At 41.4% G+C, this 19,955-nt stretch overlaps 1 protein-coding gene across 8 annotated transcripts in view; it reads left to right on the top strand.

The window, feature by feature from the left end:
* Positions 1 to 19,955, top strand: part of RAPGEF2 (Rap guanine nucleotide exchange factor 2) — a 219,966-nt gene that overhangs the window by 52,411 nt on the left and 147,600 nt on the right. For all 8 annotated transcript variants that reach the window (XM_037058302.1, XM_037058305.1, XM_037058307.1 and 5 more), the window contains exon 2: positions 16,646 to 16,716. In XM_037058302.1, coding sequence (XP_036914197.1) covers positions 16,646 to 16,716 — 71 coding nt within the window. The remainder of the gene's footprint in view (positions 1 to 16,645; positions 16,717 to 19,955) is intronic.

Genomic DNA, 19,955 nt, shown 5'->3' on the forward strand with positions numbered 1-19,955 from the left:
GAACATTTACTTCCACTCTGAGCAACTTCAGATACACAGTAAGGTGCTCTCAGCTGCAGGCACCATGCTGTCGCTCAGAGCCTCAGACCTTGGTCACCTTGGGTCACCTTGGAGCTGAGAATCCATGCCTTTCGCCAGCCTCACCCTTCTCACCCAGCACCCCAGCCTGTGACAATGACTCTTCCTCTCTCTGTTTCCACAAGTGTGACTTTCTTCTTTCTGTAATATTCTGCATAGAAGGGACACTGTCCCAGGCAGTACTTATCTTGCTGCCTCTGGCTCATGTCACTTAGTGTGATGCCCTCCTTTCGAAGGCTAGACAACATTCCAGTGCATCAACACCACACGTGTCCGTGATCCATTCAGCTGTCTGCGCGGCACTTAGGTTGTTTCCACGCATTGGCTGTTGAGAATACTGCCATGTTAGTCCCTGTTTTTTACGTTCATTCTATATTGAGGAACATAAGTTTGTCTTAAATGCAAAAATAAAAGATTGATTAACAATGATGTTCATACTCCTTAAAGTCCATAGGTTAACTCAAGCCAGTGGCATTAAGTCAATTGAAGAAAATTTGGTGTTAAAAACTAATATATTTAAATAATATGGTGACATAAAAGTGAGAGTTACCTCTTTGAGTGCATTGGAAAACACGTATTCACTGATTCAACACATTTTAATTGAGGTCATGCCAGAGGCTACGTGGTGTGTAGTTTTAGAAGGTGCCCAGGGGAACGTACCGAAAGGTTGAAGAGGGTCCGAAAAACAGGCAGCTGCCACAACAGTGGCAATCCCGCCGAGTGTCCAGAGGAGCGTGGAGAAATAGTACACAGATAAGGTGACCCAGAGTGGAGTAGTGGGCCCTGAATGTTGCTGGTTGCTTTTACTAATAGTATGATTAGTATTAGGTTGGTTTGTATCGAGATATAGAGTCATTTGTAAATTGCCAACTATGTTTTAAGTGATAGGTTTTCTGTTTCTAAATTGCTGCAAATGAGATGCCCTTAATTTGAGCCTTCTGAAAAGGTGATCGTTGAAAGGTTATATCATAGATTAGACAACACCAGGACAGTTGTAAGGTTTCATAAAGTATGCCTTTAGTTTTAAGTTTAGTAGTTAGATAAGTATGACATGACCATTATCAATAATTTTTTCTTTCTCAAGGGGGAGGGAAAAGGAGAATGGGAGAGAATTTGAATGAATACCAAAAAAAATGAGAATTCATTGGAATGACTGAGAGGGATGAATATAAATACCCATTTGGGATGTTAAGATTCTAATAACCTTGCTTATATGGAGTCTGATTTTGTGTGTGGGTTGGGGGAGGGAGCAGCTTAAAAACTATCTTTGATTTCTTTGCTTTCGGTAATTATTAGATATAAAGTATCTACATGTGGGATTGTTTTGGAAATAGGAGATAAGAGCTGTAGAACTTCCAGCACAGCACGTGGTCTACATTTTAGGTGGTTGTCATTGTTCGTGAATAAATTACCCTTCATGTAACATACAATACAGTCCAATGATTCAGATCATGTCTTGAAACAATAGGTGTGAAACCAATATCTTTGTTTGATAATTTTTGTTACTAAGCTGTTGAGACATATCTTTACAAAAATAATAGAGCCCAGTATCAAAATGGCAAACTGAGTAAGTACCAGACCATAAAAATAAAGGCGTCCATTGTATTTTGGGACTTGGTCCAATTTTCGTTTTTTGGTTCATCTTAAGGAAAACAGAGTTCCCAGTCAGTGAAATATTATAAAAAAAACACACTTATGGTACAAAAACAAAACATACTTCTCTGAAAATCTCTAGTATTATATACTCCTGCTAAAAAATCTTGAATATTGGAATATATTCTACAAACTTAAAAAATAGAAATCTGACACAAAGAGCCTTTTATGTTTCTTGAAGGAATGTCTTTTCCTGGGGACTTGAGAGTGGGAAACAGTCGGTGGAGTAGGTTTGTTTCATATGACATTAGTTGAATGAAGCCAGCTGTGAGGCATTATATCTGATATTTGATTTCCAGCTGTTTTGTTGAACTATTATTGGCTCTCAAGGTATTTGGATATTAATTAAATGATGACTTATTATAAAAGTCTTGTGTGAAGTAAGGCTGCCTCAAATAGAACATTTAGAATGGGCCGCATGGGTACAAAGTTTTCATTCTGGGGCAACTGTTATTTTGAAGTCAGCACAAATGTGGTCCCTCTCTGGGAGCATATGGTCTTTATTGAGTATTGCCTTTATTGACTTGTTCCCACAGATACTTCACATACATAATAAAGAATACCAGCAATAAAAATGAACATATAATAAGTTCCTTATGAATGATGCCTTAATAAATGTCTAGGCAATCAGAGGAGGGGAGCCCTGGAGAGAGAGGTCTGAACGCGCTTCCCAGAGGATGCTAGCTGAGCGGCCCACGGGGATGGCTGCATTCAAGGAGGGAGGAAGCGAGCTGGGAGGCAGAGAAGACTTGCTGGCGGAGACTGGAGCGAGGAGCCCAGGAGCCACGGGAGCAGACGGGGACCTCAGGGGCAGGCAGCAGGAAGCCCTGGGTGCTGGCGAGACCCACAGAAGTACTTTTTCACTAGCAGAGAGGACAGCCTAAAAACTGTTTGGAATTCCTTATTTTGCTTATGGTATGCATCATAACAGGGAAGAAAACCCTGAAATTATTCATGCTATTGAAAATGGAATGATGAAATAGGACGGGAGACTAAACAGGATTTTTAAGAAGTGGATTAAATGTATGAAAAAAGAGAGAAGAGCTGCTATCAGCAGCAGCGACAGGTTGGAGGTGACTCCCAGGATTTTCACCAGAGCACTGGTACCAGTGGTAGAAGAAGAGAAGTCTTTTGGGGGGAAATTTAGTGTGAATTTTAGTTGTTATTTTAAGTGGTGCTTCAGTGGGCTCAAATGGAAACTCATCAGCTGGTGATTGCACTAGTTTGTAAGAAAACGCATGTGCAACCATGGGCGGAGGATAGACGTGATTTCTAAGTGAAAGGACACATGTGAAGAAGAGTGAGGCTCGAGGTCAGACTTGGGCTACTCATCTGGCACACGCCCTGCGGAGGCCTGAGGATGGGGGTGGGGGGTTGGGGGGGGCGGGAGTGGTCCGCACCAGTCACCTTTCTTGACATTTAATGCTCCCCTTCTTTTGGGTGCTTTATCTTCTTATTGCTTATTTCTAGCAAACAGTTTTTATACTCAATCCCACTAGAGGTAATATCTACTGGACTTTAATATCTGCAAAGGCAGAGATTTTTTTTTGGTCTGTTTTTTATGCTAGTGCATTAGGGCAAAGATCAGATTCCAAAAAGTTATACAATAACTGGATAGTTGAGAAAATGGACAAAAGGGGCAAACCTATCATTCCAGAATCTTGGCCAAGGAATACAGCTGCTGCTGTAGAGGATTTAGGAAGGGGTCAAGAAAAGATTTTCTAAGGCAGAAAACTTGTTCACTTCTAAGAAGAGACTTGAAAACGATACAGAGAACACAATCTTAATGGTTTAAACATCGGGGTGTGTGTAGTTCACGTGTAAGTCTGTACGCTCAAATGACTAATAGCAGAAAAGGCATGTGAAAAGTGATCAAGAAGAAAAAGTTTTGTCAGTTTTTTTTCCTGCTCTCTGATTTGTGAAACTTTAATTTTTGCTTAGGGTACTAGTACTAAAGGCAGCGTCAGTTTCTGTTTTGGGGGAGGCTGTAGAGCGGAGTTTACTGGTCTGTGGCTGTACTGAACCTTCTCCTCACAGGCTCATTAGTTCCTTGGGCGGTACCTGTACACTTGCTGGAGTCCTCACTGACGTGGTGGAGCAGGGTTTGCTGAGGTTGCGCGTGGACCATGTCGATGGCATTGGGCATTTTCTCTCCTGAGTAAAACAGTGCCCTGGTTCCAGGAGAATAGGAGGCATCACAGGTAGCATGTACCTGCCATGTATTCGAGGATTCAGGGACGCACAGACACAGGTAGTGTGTAGAGCGGTGGCTTTGGTTCCGTAACTGTCTGTTGTTTCATTTCGATTTACTAGTGTTTTCCTACTAAACTGAGGATCAACTGTAAGGACATGAACTTTAATGCAAATCAGGGCTCATCTATTTAGCTAAGTATTATCCTTCAAATTTGTCATGTTTCCACACAATACAGTTTTTATAAAAACTGTGGTGATACTGCTCCAGAGATTTTATAGACTGCATCTTGGGGTTGTTACCAGAGTTGCTTAGTGAATACCACAGGGAAGTTAACCTCTTCACTTCCTGTAATTGTGTGTTATTTTCTGAGCCTCATTGGGCTTGAATAACCAACTCATTCGCTAGTCTTAGTTCTGGGTGAGTTTTGGATGTTTTCACAAGTCAAATCTCCCAGCATTACTACTAATGACAATATTCAAAAGAATGTGCTTACAGATATTCTTAAAGCACACAACTCATGCTTACATTTAACAGAAATAACACTGCTGTCCATAACGGTGAATGACCTGTGGGTAGAGAGGAAGAGATTATTTCCTCTGCCTTCCCTTTCTCTTTCTCTTCCTTTTCCCCAAGTTCATCACAGAGTTCACTTTGGGCTTTGACAGCAGACTAGATGCAGGCAGTGGACAGCCAGATGCCACACAGGGTAAACATAGCCAAGCTGGGTTTCAGCCCCCGAGGCCAGCAAGTTTATTTGTGCTTTTTGTCAGGAAACAAAAATTGCTTTATATTTTATTATTGAGCCCTAACAAGTTTAAGTAACTCGATAAAAACGCACTTCGGAAATGACACCATTTTCCTGAAAGGAGTTGGTGTTAAATATAGGATCCAATTACATTTCCTTGTGGGTAGTAGAGATTGAATAATGGCTTGCCAAATGGAAGAAAGGTTAGAGATATTTATGATTTCTGGTATAACTAGCTTGCTTATTCTGGAGTTTGAAGGGGGAAGAGTAGACGTGGTATGATTGAGAAGTTCTGATGTTGGCTCGCAGCAGCGGTAGAGTGGCAGAAGGCACTTGTTGAACTTGGGAGTAGGAAACCTTGTCTTCTGAGACCTGTGACCTTGACTTTCTATCCTGCAGTACAGCTGTTAGTGGGGATGTTTTATCTATCCTCATACATTGAGTTTCCTTGAAGACCAGAATGGTCTTGTACCGATCTCGTGTCTCCAAGATGACATCCCAGTATTAGGATGTCGGACTTACCTGTGACCTGTGAGGGAAGGGAAGGGGTGACAGCTGAACAGTGTGGACCCTTCGTATCCCTAATCCTGTTGAAATTCGGGACTCAGTAGAAGTCTTCATTTGTATTAAAAATATGAGGCGTGTTTAAGATTCTCTGTTACTTTTCAAATCTTGCCATTCTTTATTCCTTAAGCTATCCATTGTTACAGCATTGTATTTTACTTTAAAACCAGAAATTATCTCAGTAAGAAAACAAAACCGAAACACTGAAATGCTATTCTCAGTAGGTTGCCCGGAAATCTCAGCTGCCTGACACATTTTGGCCAGAGGATTACTGATGTCCCCTTCACCCCAGCTGCTTGACACATTTTGGCCAGAGGATTACTGATGTCCCCTTCACCCCACAGCGCCCTTTTGTGATAATAAGGGTAGTCAGTGCTTTAAGAAGTGCCTACCGTGAACCTTTCCTTTCTAAGGACTTTGCCAATCTGAACTTGGAATGATTGTTATGTCCATTTTCTAACTAAACAAACAGTTGCAGGGGAGGTTGACTGACTTGTCCAGGACGCAGACCTAGTAAATGGCAGAGCTGGGATTTGAACTCGAGCAGTGCGGTTCAGTTGACTTGTAGTCTAAGCCCAGTGCCCTGGAAAGCAAATAATTCACAGGGGAGTTGCCTGGCAGGGCTTGTGCTGATTATATGTCTGGCCCAAAACATCTTGCCACATTTTTCTGCAAAGTTTACATTCTGTGCCAAAGAATTCCTCCAGAAGTTTCCAATGTTAGAGATTTCTTTAATTAAAATTTATCGACAGATCTCTTTTGGGAAGCATCAACAATTCCTAGAAGTTTTGAGAATAGAGCTGGAAGTAAGAGGTGAATAATTTTGGAAATTTACAGTCATCTCTACCCCCTCCCATTCCTGCATTCATGGGTTGCCTAAGTGGGTGTCCCAATGTTTTGGATTTCATCAGATAAGACGACTGACCTCCCCTGGCCACCATTCAAAAATCAGGATACAATTATAATATGGGTAGTTTAAAAAGGTTTTTTTTTTTTCTATTAACGATACGAGACAAAACAATGAACTACTATCATCTAGGGTCAATGTAATTTCAAAGAATGATGTGAAAGTAGAGAACAGGCAAACCGGTTTCCGTTCCTAAATTAAGGGTACGTTGGGCCGATCAGGGGTCCCACCACTCGTCTTTGTCTTTCGTTTTGCTGCGTCACTGGTGGACGTTTTCCTGTGGACTGGTGCTTGGAAACCCTTCACTGTAGGTTTCTTTGAAATATGTCAGGAAAAGGACATATTTACCAGGAAAAGGACGTTTCACAACCTTCTTTCCTCCTTCCTGTGAAGCTCCTCCAGTTCTAGGCGGCAGCCACCAATACACAAACCCACCTGCCCGTTACAAGCCTGGCTCTGAGGGCACCTGTGCTTTAAGTTGTACACCTGTGTTTCAGGGAAACCGGCATGGGAACCCTCTTCCCACTGGTCTCCTCATCTCCCTGTGCGGTTGCAAGGGCTTCTTGACAGCAGCTGGCCTCACGGGATGCTCAGGGTCACCATGAAAGGGCTCTTCGCATTCTGGGTTTCTGGAGAGTCTTGATAATGATGCTGAGGGCTTCAGGGACTCTGTGTGTGTGTGTGTGTGTGTTGATGTCAAAGTACTGCAGTCATGGAGGGCTGCGAGGTATTTATGGATGCCATGGCCTGCAGCACATGGATCTCATGTTCGCGTGCACTCGTTGAAGCTGACCTGCGTGCACCGTGCATCCTGTACAATTCTGGGAGGCAGACACAGTTACAGTGGGTCAGTTAAAGGGGATCCAGTTTAGCTTCAAAGGGTTGAAAGGTGGACTGGTTCAGCATCTATGACCTGCTATTCTGTCCAGTGGAGCATTGATTAGAATTATATATATATAATGGGCTACTCATTATATATATATATATATATATATATATATATATATCCCCTGATTCTTCTCTACAGTCTAATAATGCACATTTTCTATTACTGCCCACCTCCCCCAAGTATTTATCTGTTTGGACGGCTACACTTCCTTTCTTGTTTTCCACCTCATCTTTTATGGACAGATCTGAATGAGATAAATTTTGAACCGTTTCTTTAGCATTTACTTCATTTCTGACGAACACAGTTGGAAGGCTTTCATTATTCATGGGAGAATATTTTCATTTGCTTCATCCTCTTGAGAAATAGGGAAGTTTGAGAATAAGCACTACCATTGATGGTGGAGTCTTTGGTAAAACATTCAAGATGGGAAAAACAGATGTCATATTATTTTTGTCTTTGGGCCTAGAAAAATGACAACGATGAAGTGTTCTCTATTTAAAACCCGCTTCTATTCAGAATCACTTCCTCTTTACCAAGAGGCGAGAACGAGCCTGTGTCCCCAGTAACCTGCTCTGCCTAGCCTCTCTCAGGTTAGGATGGTGAACTCCCCCGCCGGAGGAGCATGGGCGTTTGAGCAGTGAATGGCCCAGCGTAAGACCTGTTAATGGAGCCTCTGGAATCGGGTCGGTGTTTGAAAGTTGAGGCAACTTGAGAGTGATCTGTGTAGACTCGGGGGCCCCTTGTTGGAGAGACTGAGTTCAGGGGGGTGTATGGCAGCGCTTTCTACCCATCCCAACTTGGCAAGACTCACACCGGGCTTACCCAGAGCCAGACCGGCTGTGGGAAATGAGTTGACCACCACGCCAGAGGGAGGGAGTATGTTTGGCTAATTTTTTTATATTGAAATGAAAGAAAGTTCAAGAACCCTTTGATTAGGGCAGTGTGTGGGGGGGTTCTTAGTCAAATGTTTCAATGTTAACTTAAAATGTACTCACTCACGGCCTGCCTAGTTTATTATTAGAGACGAAAAACAAGGCTAGCATTAAATTTACTGCAAATAATTTTGTAGTGCGTTAATCTTTACATGTGAAATGAAAATTTGACTATGGATTTTCTAATCTAAGAGATTATAAATTAGTGACTCCGTAATAAAGACATTTTGTTCTTGCTTCCTAAGAGATGTGAATTGTGGGAAGCTGTCTGTGGGCTTCGTGATAATGCATTGTTCCGAAGGGGAAATCCTTACCCTGACTCTCAAAAACAGGAATTGTGGACTGATTCAGACACTTGATATTTTTTCTTACTTGTGCGCAGGGTCAGTTTTTAGTTTCAACCGAAGTGTTGATTTTTCTGAGACGTTTTGATCTTCTCAAGTGCAGTGGATCTGCTCAGGTGGCTGTTTTCCCCAGCACGCAGGGCGGGAGACGCATGTTCTAAGTTGCTAAACAGAACACCGCTCGCTTAGTAGTCGGGAGAACTGCCTTGTAAGGTCTTCCTCGCCGCACCCATGGAACTCCTGTGTTTTCTTCTGTAAGAGAGAAACTCTTTGAGAGTGAGAATTACATGCAACATCTCCCCTCGCCTTTAGAATTTATTACTCCTTTCCTTTTGACCTTATTCAGTTCACCTCCCCTGAACCAGGGTCGCCACACGCCCCCTGTCCCTCTGCCCTTCAACTTGAAGTGGAGGAAGCAGGGCCCAAGGGTTTAACTCAGATGTCCATGTTGTAATTTTTGTGGTTAATTTCAGGAGTATTTACTTTATAATTACTTTTGTACAAGTTCAAAACTCCCCTTTTCAAAAAGGTAGAAAGAATACCTTTTTTTTTTTTTTTTTAGTGGCAAACTCCGGAGGAGATTTTAGACAACCAGAATAGCTCAAATCTGTGCCTTTTCCTTCTGGAATCTGTATCTCTGTCTCGTAATGCTCATGTGCCCGAGGCTGAAGAGGCACACGTCCATGCTGTGTTACCGAGGACAAGTAACACAGTCACCAGGTTGTCCTGGGTTTGACACGTGAATTTGAATGAAATCACAACTCTTCTTCCCCTTTCGGTGTAAATTAGTAAGCTTAGAAACTGCTGCCCTATGACTTAGGACTGAAATTACATATTTGAGAATTTTAGTGAAAATCATACACTCCACCATGGGTTTGTTTTTGCCTGACCTTTTCCTGAAGTTGTGCGATGGTGTGGCTCTCTGGGGCCTGAGGGGCTCGGTGGGCACAGACTCCTCAGCAGTGTGGTGATTTGATGTTTCTCTATGCTCTGGTGTTTTCCCAGGACGTGTTTGGTATGGAGGCTGATTTACAATCAGGTTTTTCCCTGGTAGGGACGATACAAATGGAATGATTGTAATATAGGTGCTCATAGACTTGTCTGCCTTCTCGTGCCCCTTTTCTCAGGGACGTGAGGAGAAAAGGACTCATCATATTCTCTGAGATGATTAGAAAGAACACTTTTTTTTAATATTTATGTCTAATTATTTAATTATTTTATTTTAGAAAGAACACTTTTGAAGACCCAAATCTCTTAAGAATGTTTAATGGAAACGTACCCGTGAGAGCCAGGAACTGGAATTTGCTAGGGCCGCAAAAGGACCGTTGGTCTGGTCTGCCCCCTTGTGGCCCTGTACAAAATTGTCTCACTCTCCGCAGGTACGGGTTTCTTTGCACAGCTCTGAGCACCAGGACTGGAAGCAGATTTCCTCCCTTCCTTTTTTTTCCAGCTGTTATTTTCAGGAGGTTTCATTTGAGCATACCACCGGCCTGCAGAAATGCTGCCCTTCTCTCTTTTGGCATCCAGCGCATTCCGTGTCTGTTGCTAGATGCAGAGATTAGAACGAGGGGTAAAAGAAAACAGAGTAACTTTGTTCAGACTGTTTATTCTCTGGCGGAGGGTGGAAAATGTAAACCCCCGAACGTAAAGGAACCCAATGGAACACAGGGAAGGGGCAAATGGTGGGCAGGCCGTAAGAACTTCTTGGCTCCGAAAGGAAGCCATCACTACCAGTGGAGACTTGGAGGAGGGCCTTTCTTCGCCAAGGGAAGAGTGTTTTGAAGGACTTTGCTTTAGGCTGGGCCCAAAGATTGCTGGCCATTTGTCTGAAAAGGATGCAAGAGATTGTTGGTGTTTGGGTTTTATTCAGAAGCCTGCCTGGGGAGCTTGGCAGTCAGGTGGTCTGCTATGATGTGCTTGACGGGGTGCTGATGGGTGGGCGCTCTGGAGGCCGTGGGCACCCTCTGCCTACCAAACTGCAAGTAAAAAATCTAGATGGATAAAGCAGACAATTTAGGGGCTCTTCATTGTTTTATATAAGTAATTCATTCCAGTATTTCTTGGATAGAGATACATATGAAAATCTGTTTGTAAAAATTCTCATGTATGTAAATGTCAGGAATATTTTGTTTATATTCTTGGTATTACTGTGCTCTGGTATTCTCACAGATAATGAGATCAGCTACCATTTTTCGAGGGTCTGTACGAAACTCGGTATCACTTTAGCTGCAGGGCCCAGCTGGGTACACCGTTTGCCCTGATTTGCAAGCACAGCCTCTGGAACAAAACCAGGCTCATACAGCTCAGCAGGGTTGGGCGTGAGGATGTCGGCTGTGCTCTGTTTGACCCCAAAGCTCCTATTCTTTCCATTATCTTTCTTAGGATAGTTGTTTTGCGTGTTGTAGTGTGGAAAAATCAGGATGTCCCAAATAAAACGTACAAGTGTAACTGCAACAGACACGACGTGCAGGCTTCCCGCCCTTCCTGCCTGTTCCCCCTCATTGGCTGCAGACACGAGTTTGGCCCTTGGCTATTCCAGCCTTTAACCTCTTTTTTAATATTGTTCAAGACATAACTCTTTTAATTTTTTGCTAGTGATCTTTGGCCAAGACAGATGAGTAAGTATTACTATTATTTTGTCTCTGCAAGAGAGTGAGGTTGGCGTCAGTATAGTTCCTGCTCCTGAGACTGCTGTTACTTAACATAATTCTTTCTCTTCCTTCTCATGCTTAAACCCCAAAGCACCTACCACTTAGGTCTCCTCTGTACAGCTGCTAATTATAGCCCAGTCTCAGCTTTCCTTTCTTTGATGATGATTGCAATACAGTCTTTTAAAAAGAATCCATATATATATATATTTTTTAAATTTATCATATAACCTGAACATTTTACCATTCGACCACCATACTTTGGATTATAGTTTAAATACATAGCTTCATGTGTAAAACAAAACTCGTTCCAAAGGAAAAAGGTGGCTGTATTTTTCCTCACAGGCTGTACATTGTTCACAGAGACCGCAGAGGAAGGGCGGAGGGGGTGCAGCGTTACTGGTGGTGGGGAAGGAGGGACCTGTCTCCTCTCAGCTCTCCAGTGGCTCCGCCGGCACGTGCAGCCCATTGCTAGTGGGACCCCGGTGCTGATGAACAAGTGAAATTAAAAGCTGGTTTTGCCCTGGCTGGTGTAGCTCAGTGGACTGAGCACGGGCTGTGGACCAAAGGGTTGCCAGTTTGATTCCCAGTCAGGGCACATGCCTGGGTTGCAGGCCAGGTCCCCAGGGGGGCCACGTGAGAGGCAACCACACATTGATGTTTCTCTCCCACTCTCTCTCCTTCCCTTCCCCTCTTTCTACAAATAAATAAATAAAATATAATTTTTTAAAAGCTGGTTTTAAGTGAGGTCTAAGTTTGGTATGAGGCCTATTGCATTCTGAATGAGTCTCCAAGGAGACGTTAGCGAAAGAGCCCGTGGTGCAGAGAACGTTCACTCCGACTTCTTTCCTATTACACTTGTGTGGAGTTTACCTACTCTGGGCAAGAGGTTTAATTAGATTGTGAACAATCCGTCTCCCAAGCACCATAGGGGATGCTTTTGGACTTTCACACATAGTTTACGTTTGGGACCCCCAAAATTCTTTTTCATGGAAGACTGCATTTTAACTGGCCGGTCAGATCTTTGTCTGCTGGGCTACATTATCTTCGATAATGTTAATCTGCTTTCAAATAGCATCTGTTTTTGAAAAAAAGGATGTCCTTCCTAGGGTAGCAGGAAGGGCTTATTGTTCTAAAAAAAAACCCACTACTTCCTGATGAGAGCAGAGTGTTCCTGTTTGTATTCAAGGCTAGAGAGTTATTTGGGGGAAAATAGCTCACGTGTTCTAGGGTTATTTAAAACAGTAATAGTCGTGTGAATTTTGCTTGTGTTGGGGGGTGCAGTTGGGGAGGTTAAGCTCTCAGTTCACGTGTCCTAGTTTTCTGACAGAAGTGGACACTGGACACTTCGGGTGATTTAACTGCCCGCTGGTTTTTCTTTTTCTACGGCCAAGGTCGTTGGAACATAACTTCAGTCTGCAAATATCTCTTGTTTGTGTAGAGAAAAAAAATTGAGATCCAAGAAAATAACTCCCCAAAGGCCGTACATCTCTCTTATCTTAAAAGAAAACTCTTTTTCTGTTTTATCTAGTTTTCACCGAAGTTGACAGATTGCAGGTTGGTTTGAAGAGCGAGACTTCCTCAGCACCTCACCCATTTGCCTCTTCATTTCCTTGAGGCACACAGGCAATTCCATGCCACCTCATAGGTTGTGTTAATAAAGGCCAACCGTTAAGGGGAAAGGAAGGTTGAGACATGTGAGTGAAAAGGGAAGAGGGGCAGTTGAGGGTGACTCCTAGGGGCAGGGTGGGGTGGTGCTAGTTCCCAGGCAGAATGGGGCGCTTTGCATGGGTACACGGCTGATCTGTTTCATCTCTCTTGGTTGTACCGCCTGAGATCTCATGCCACTCCGATGTTTGTTTGGACTGTAGACACTCCAACGCTGATGGGCAGTTACTCTGTGGAAGGTTCATGGGCCCCTACCCATCACTCATGCCTGCATCTGTGCTCAGGCTGCCTTCCTTTAATTTTTAGACCCGGGCGTGTGCCTCCAAATGAGGTTTGTGGTACTGTGAGGCTGCTGGACACCTGGGGAGAGGGCAGAAAAACTGATAAGAAAATAAAAAATGCCGTCTTTGCTTCTTTCAAAAATTGCCCAATCTCCCTTGCCCCTAGGGAAGGAGGAGAAACCTTGTCTCCTTTCTTGCCGTGCATTGTTATTTCCCTCACTTGCAATCCCAGTCCTTGGCCCACCTAGGATTAGGCCGAGGGGGCTTTCGCACAGGCTCCTCCTGCCCTCAGTTTTGCATTCCATTTGCTCACCTCCAGTCAAAGTTCTGTGCGTCTGGGAGTCTGAGAGCACGGCTTCCGTGGTGCCTCTTCCATAGCTGCGCTGCTTTCCCCGCTTCCCCTGTCTGTGAAGGTCGCGTGACTCTGCACAGTGAGACGTTGCGTTTACTGTTCTGTGCCATTTAGACACCAGTTTCTCACCATAAGAGATGTCCGGTCGGATTAGACAGAATCTCTCTGCAAAGTCGTCTACTTCAGGCTGGATGACACTGCCGTCCATGTAACATAGACGATACTGCCTTCCATGTCACAGATTCACGTGGAATAATGTTGTCTGCTCTTCTAGGCCGTAAGCTCAAACGGTTTTCTTTTGAGGTGACTTATTCTAAGCGTAAACAGTGGACGTAATTATTGAGTTCATTAAAGAAGCTTTTAGTCTGGTGAAGTATCTAAGATACTCACATGGAACAGCGGCACAGGATTGCTGGTTGTGTATTTGCTTGAGTGGCCGTATTTAAACTTAACACCCCCCGCCGCCCCTCTGGCCCTGGCCAGTTGCTCCTGCTGCAACATGGTTATTTGAGGTGGGAGAGTTTGATTCATGCAGCTACAGACATAGATGGAAAAAACCTACTTTTTAAATTTGGTACTGCAGTCTCTTTCTTTCGCACTCAGCTTAGCAGTGCAGGCTTCCTGACCTCCTGTCAGTCACTTGTAGGTGACAACACACCATTATTCTCCATGTTCTAATGAACTAATGCGCGATCTTGCTTAATGTGCAAGTTATAACTATACATATTTTTGAAGATAAAGATATAATGGTGGTAGTTACTGTTCACAGATATATGCTGTATAATTATGCAAATTATACAAAGTTAAGTTGACGCAGGTAATACTGACACATGTAACCAGCCTGCGTGACTCCGGTTCAAGTATGAAACCCCATAATGTTAAGAAACAACAAGTAATCAAAGTGCCCTTTGATCAAGGGGCATGCTTTTTTACTTGGATTTTGCTTGGTTTGTCTGCAGAAGGAACTTAGTTATTTCAAGGTCTGTTGTCTCTTAAGGATTAATGCCCTTCTTTTCCTCCTCCTGTTTCTGAGCTTCCAAATTCTTGTTTCCCTCATGTTCTTCGAGACTTCGCTCTCTTCTCCAATCTTTAAAACTTCTACTTCTTTCTACTAATTTCCCAAATGTACTTTTTTTCATAGTATAAATGTGTTTGCCTGATGAGTGTTAAATGAATGTGAATAGACTTGTTTGTTTGCTTAAATAAAAGAATTGTCTCAGGCAGGTTACTGTGGATGATGGGTGCTTAAGGGGGAAAACATGTACGACTTTAATATTTGATTCATAATGTAAGCTCTTCAGAAATGGGAGTCTTTCTGTACTATTTAATGCCTGCAAGTAAGTCAATACTTATATAAAATAGAATGTGAACTTCAGAATTATGCAGAAGAACATTTTATTATAAGCATTAAAGAAAACTCCTCATTGACTAGAATATTTTTATTGGCTCCCCCGATGCAAATAGAATATTATGATTGGCATCTGATTGCTTCTAAAGAACGTGAACTTTGTTAACCAGACAGTGGGAAAGGTTTTACTTTATTCTTTTTTTAAAATTTGTACTGAATTCATAGGGTCTAGTTTGAAATTTGAGTCTTTAAATCGTTATTAAAAGACTCATGGGAAATAAAAGTACAGATGAATAAAATTAATTTATTTGAAAGTTGACCACCCGAGGGGAAACTCTTAATCTTTAATATTAACACATTTTAAATTGGGACAATTTAGAATTATAAATGAGGTGTTTTCTACCATAGCACATGCTAATATTGTTTTGAAAATATTTTTTATTATAAAAAATATTTTAGGTCAAAATCCTTCACAATATCCTCTTTTTTAAAAGTTTCAAAATCTTGCTCTGACTGGTGTAGCTCAGTTGGTTGGAGCATCTTCCCATGATGTGAGGGTGACAGGTTCGATTCCCAGTCAGGGTGCATACCTAGGTTACGGGTTGAGTCTCAGGTCGGGGTGCATACGATTCTGGGTCCAGGTGTGTCAGCAGGTAACTAGTTGATGCTTCTCTCTCCCTTTCTGTCTCTCTAGAAAACAACGAAATAATGTCCTTGGGTGAAGATTAAAAAAGAAAGTTTAGAATTCTTTATCTAATTATTCTATGAATCATTGCCCCTATCTATCCCCCAAGTATATAAACTATAATGGCACATAGACTTTGAATTGCCTTGAAAGATATTCCTGAGGCTACGGACATTTTTCTTAATTAAAAGAGAGGATTAAGTTTCACCCATCAGAGGTTGTGGCTGATCTGAGAGATGCAAACTCTTCTCTTAAATATTGTTAGATGTATTAGGCGCATAGGTTCAAGGGTATGACTAGCTTAAACATTATGGCTTTACATTAGTCACGTACAAACCCGATATATGTACCGATGTTTAAGAAAAAGAGTTTGTATCTCTGGTAAGCAAAGTATCGCAAAACTTGTACACTGAAAAGTACAAAACATTGTTGAAAGAAATTAAAGACCTAAATATTGGAAAAATATCCCATGCCATAGATTGAGAGACTAAAAGTTAAGATGGCTCTGCTACCATAATTGATCTATAGATTCAGTGCAATCCTTATTAAAATCCTGCTGGCCTTTTTTTCAGAGATTGATAAGCTGATTCCAAAATTCATATGGAAATTCAAGGCACTCAAAAGAGCCAAAACAATCTCGAAAAACTAAATATCCACTCATATTCCTGAATCACAAACTGGGTAATCCTACATATGTACTAGAGTCTTAAAATTCCTTACTGGCGTGTGATACAAATGTTTAAATAGGATTTTGAATTTTTACCAGTTCTGAACTTTGAATAACTGAATCCTTATTCTGTGTGTTACAAATGATCTAGAAAAACAAACCATGTCTTTCTTTTTTTAAAGAAAACATTTAAGCTTAAATATTTATGTATATAAGAAATATCGTGGTAAGAACAGAAAAATTAAATTCAGCCTAATTTTTAAATATAGTCATAGAATAACATACATTATTTTATATTGTCCAACAGAATCATTTGATTTAATCACAATATTAGCAAATACATATGGGTTATGTTAAAATTTTGCTTTTGGCATTTTAATGTAAAATTCAGAAATATGTGATAAATAAAGAACAATTTATGAGGGATTTGTTTTCATAAGTTTTTGCCAATTTATTTTATATTTTCGTAGCTTTTGTCTATATCCCAAAGGCAGTTGTTGTATGGATAGCATGTGGGCAATTTAGCTTTTCTTATAATCATGCTTATTTTTAATGCCCAAGAAAACTTCTATTAAAAAAAAAACCACCCGCCTTTAACTTGGTCTGCAAATTGTAAATATAGTGACTTGGTTTAGAAGCTTCTTTTCCTGACAAGTCTGATGATTCCAATCCTTTTTTTTTTTCAAACAGGATCTGGAAATAGTGTATTCCTATCTACACGGGATGGAAGCCTTATCGAACCTGAGAGAGCATCAGCTTCGGTGAGTCACGTTAAGAGTAATGATAATAAGGTGCTAGAACTTTACACAATTGTTTATTGCACTTAAGAAGTAGGAGTAAAGATAACTTACTTATGAAAACGCTGCCTCATTGAGCCCCTGTATTGGCTTTGTAGAGTCTATAAAATCGAATTCATTTTATGGACATGATAATTTTTTTATAGTTATGCCATAGCGGTAGCCTCTCTCCCTCCACCTTTCTTCCCGCACCCCGTCACCTAAAGTAATAAACACCACTTGGTGCATCTCCCAGAGGGAGCATTCATTATTTGCCATCTTGGCAAAGAAAAACCTACCTCTCAGCACTCAGATATATAAGAAACCAGAACCTTTCAATTGTTCAAAGACGGAATAGGTCCATGATTTCACTATGTGATTTAGGTCTGTGTAGTATTTATTGCATTAAATTGGGAAACTCAGCTTGCACCGTAGCTGTTTCTATATGTGGTCCACCTCTGACTGCTTCTGGCGTTTCCCTTACCTTGTTTAGCAGCAACCTTACTGATGGTTCTCTGACTTCGTACTAAACAATTAAAAACATGCAGTCCATTGGGTTTTTTTACCTTAAAAACAGGAACAGAAAATTTTTCTGGAACAGAAAATAAAGGGCCCTGGGAAGATGGGTTACATAAACCAAGAAGACGGAGTGGGAAGGTTTTGTTTCCTCCAGCCCTAGCTAGTTGTGAAACCAGCAGTTTTTAATTATGAAAGGATAACTTTTTTCTATGTATTTCCCCTTTACTCTTTAAACACTAATTAATTTGTGAGCATGTCAATTTCATATTTAGTTGTTAATGGAAAAAAGTGTCAAGAGGATTGAGTACTTCTAAAATTAAATTTTTAATGAAATCATTTAAATTAAAGTGGATTGCACGTAAAGTGTTTAAAAATTTAGTCAAGTTTTATTGGAAAGGGCAAAACCACTGGGAATTTATAAGATGGCTGGAATTAAAGCAAGAATAATTTTAAAGTGTACAACTTTCATTTTATTTTATTTTTTTGATACCAACTAATTCGAAGAAAAAAATTGGGCACCAACTGTTTATTTAATCAAAGGCAGTTAATCTTCCTAGGCAAGTAAATTAATTACTATGCAAATATAAATATTTGTTCTCGATGAGTATAAAGGCACATGGATAATATTTAGACGTATGATTATATAATTTATGTACAGTATATATGGTTATAAAATTATTTAGACAGTAGGAATTCTATGAAATAGTAAGAGAAAAATCTTAATACTTCTTATGAAAATGTTTAAAATTGTAAAAGCAGAGATGGTAACACTGTGAAGTTCCATCCACCTCTTCACGAGCTTTAGAACTATCAATTTTCTGCCTTTCGAAGGTAAATTTTGATTAGAAATAACTGGATAATTAAAGGGTATAGTTTAGTCCATCTATACCTTAGAAAGATTTTAGAGTTTTGTTTGTTGCATGAATTTACAGGGAGGAGCCTTTGAGATGTTTATCTTATTCTGCTTGTGTTAAAAAGTCATTTGTTTCTCCTATTTTTGGAAGACATCAGCTGAAACTATCTTAAGTTCACGTTCAGAGCCAGAGCAGAACACCCGAATGAATAACAACAAAAGAAGAGCCACAGATAAACCTGATGACTTGGATAATCTGCTTCATAATAATGACCGTGTCTGAGAAAAACACATCATGTTTAGATACATTTTCTTTGAATTTTTAAAATAAAAGTTTTACCCCTAGGATTAAGGAGAGAGCAGTTTAGACTTCTACATAATGCAGTTTTCCAACCTAAGGGAAAAAAGCAGCTCTTAACCAAGACTCTCAGTCTGTTTATTCAGTAATAAGCTGTAGAACATGAGCCTTCAACTGTGAGAGGGGAGAGGCTGGTATTTGAAAGTGTCCGAGGTGTGCGTTCCCACAGGAACGCACATTCGCACGCAGCGACGCGGTGATTATGAGCAGTTGATTGACTGTGTTACTTACTGTACAATCCTACACTGTGCAACGTGAAGGTTTTCAAATCTTACTTTAAAATCGATATATTTTTCAACACGACTTTGCTTTGTTAATGTTTACTTCCTTAATCCATGCGGATCAGAAGCAACATGTTGGCCAAAGGGGAAGAGGATGCTATACAGTTAGGAGTTGAGGCCAAAATTGGTAAAAAGCTCTGAGTGCCTGGGGCCAATCAGAGTTGGAACCGGGAGCCTGCTGAACTGTAGGTAGATGTCCTTCGGCCTTATGGATGAGTGTGGTTATGTTCTGAGGGTACTTCTAGATGTCATGCCACAACTTCATTATGTTGCTGCATTCTTTAGGGATTCAGAAAAGATCAAAGTGCTTTTGATGAAGCATTCCCTAACCATGTTTTAGGATTAAAAACCTTTTGGTACTTTTTTCATTTATTAGAACATTGTCATCTAGAAGATTTTATCTTTTTTTTTTTGATGGCACCGGTTACATTCATTTATCCGGTCAGCAGTCTTTGATTGTGTGCTGACTGTGTGCTGGTCACTGATGCAGGCTGTGGTGGTGCAGCCTCAAAGTGGACCGGACGGCTGCCGTTGTGGGGCTTAGGCCCCTGTGTTGGGCCTGGTGAGAACGGGTGCTGGGCAGGTGAGCGAAGATCTTGCAGTGTAGGTGGGTGTCAGGTGCTCTGTCGGGGGAACAGGTGTGGTGTATGAGAAGGCAGGTGCTGTGCAGAGCGCGAGAGACTCGGTAACAATAGTCCAGAGGCTCAGTAACGATAGCCCAGTGGCATTCGAGGGTGAGGAGTTCGTGTTTCCTTCTGAAGGTAGTGGAGATTAAGACAGGGGGTAGGAGGAAATCTGACTTAACATTTGCAGAGATTTGTCTGGAAGTTGCGTGGAGACTTGTCAATAGGTGAGCACAAGTAGACATGCCAGTCTTCATTTGTAGTCCTGGTGAGAGAGGGTAACTAGTGGGGTAATCGTGGCTCTTACTAGGTTTTCCCAGGGGAGATGGTGAACCTGGTCGGTTTGAGAGGATCTATTTTGGTAACACATGCAGCCCGAAAGGTGGGTCGTGAAGAAAAGAGAGGAGTCAAGGTTGAGGACTCCAGGTGTTTGGACTAAAAAATTGTGTAGTGACTGTGAGAAAGCAGATTTTAGGGGAAGAAGTTCAAAATGTGTTTCGGACATTTTGAGCATGAAATGGTGGCCATTCCCCAGCCACTGGCTGCAGAAGCAGGCGTTTAGGTGAGCGGATGTCAGGGTGCAAGGTTAG

This window comes from Sturnira hondurensis, unplaced genomic scaffold, assembly GCF_014824575.4.
Source record: "Sturnira hondurensis isolate 20B ecotype Veracruz unplaced genomic scaffold, ASM1482457v3 Scaffold0010128, whole genome shotgun sequence".
Classification (NCBI taxonomy): domain Eukaryota; kingdom Metazoa; phylum Chordata; class Mammalia; order Chiroptera; family Phyllostomidae; genus Sturnira; species Sturnira hondurensis.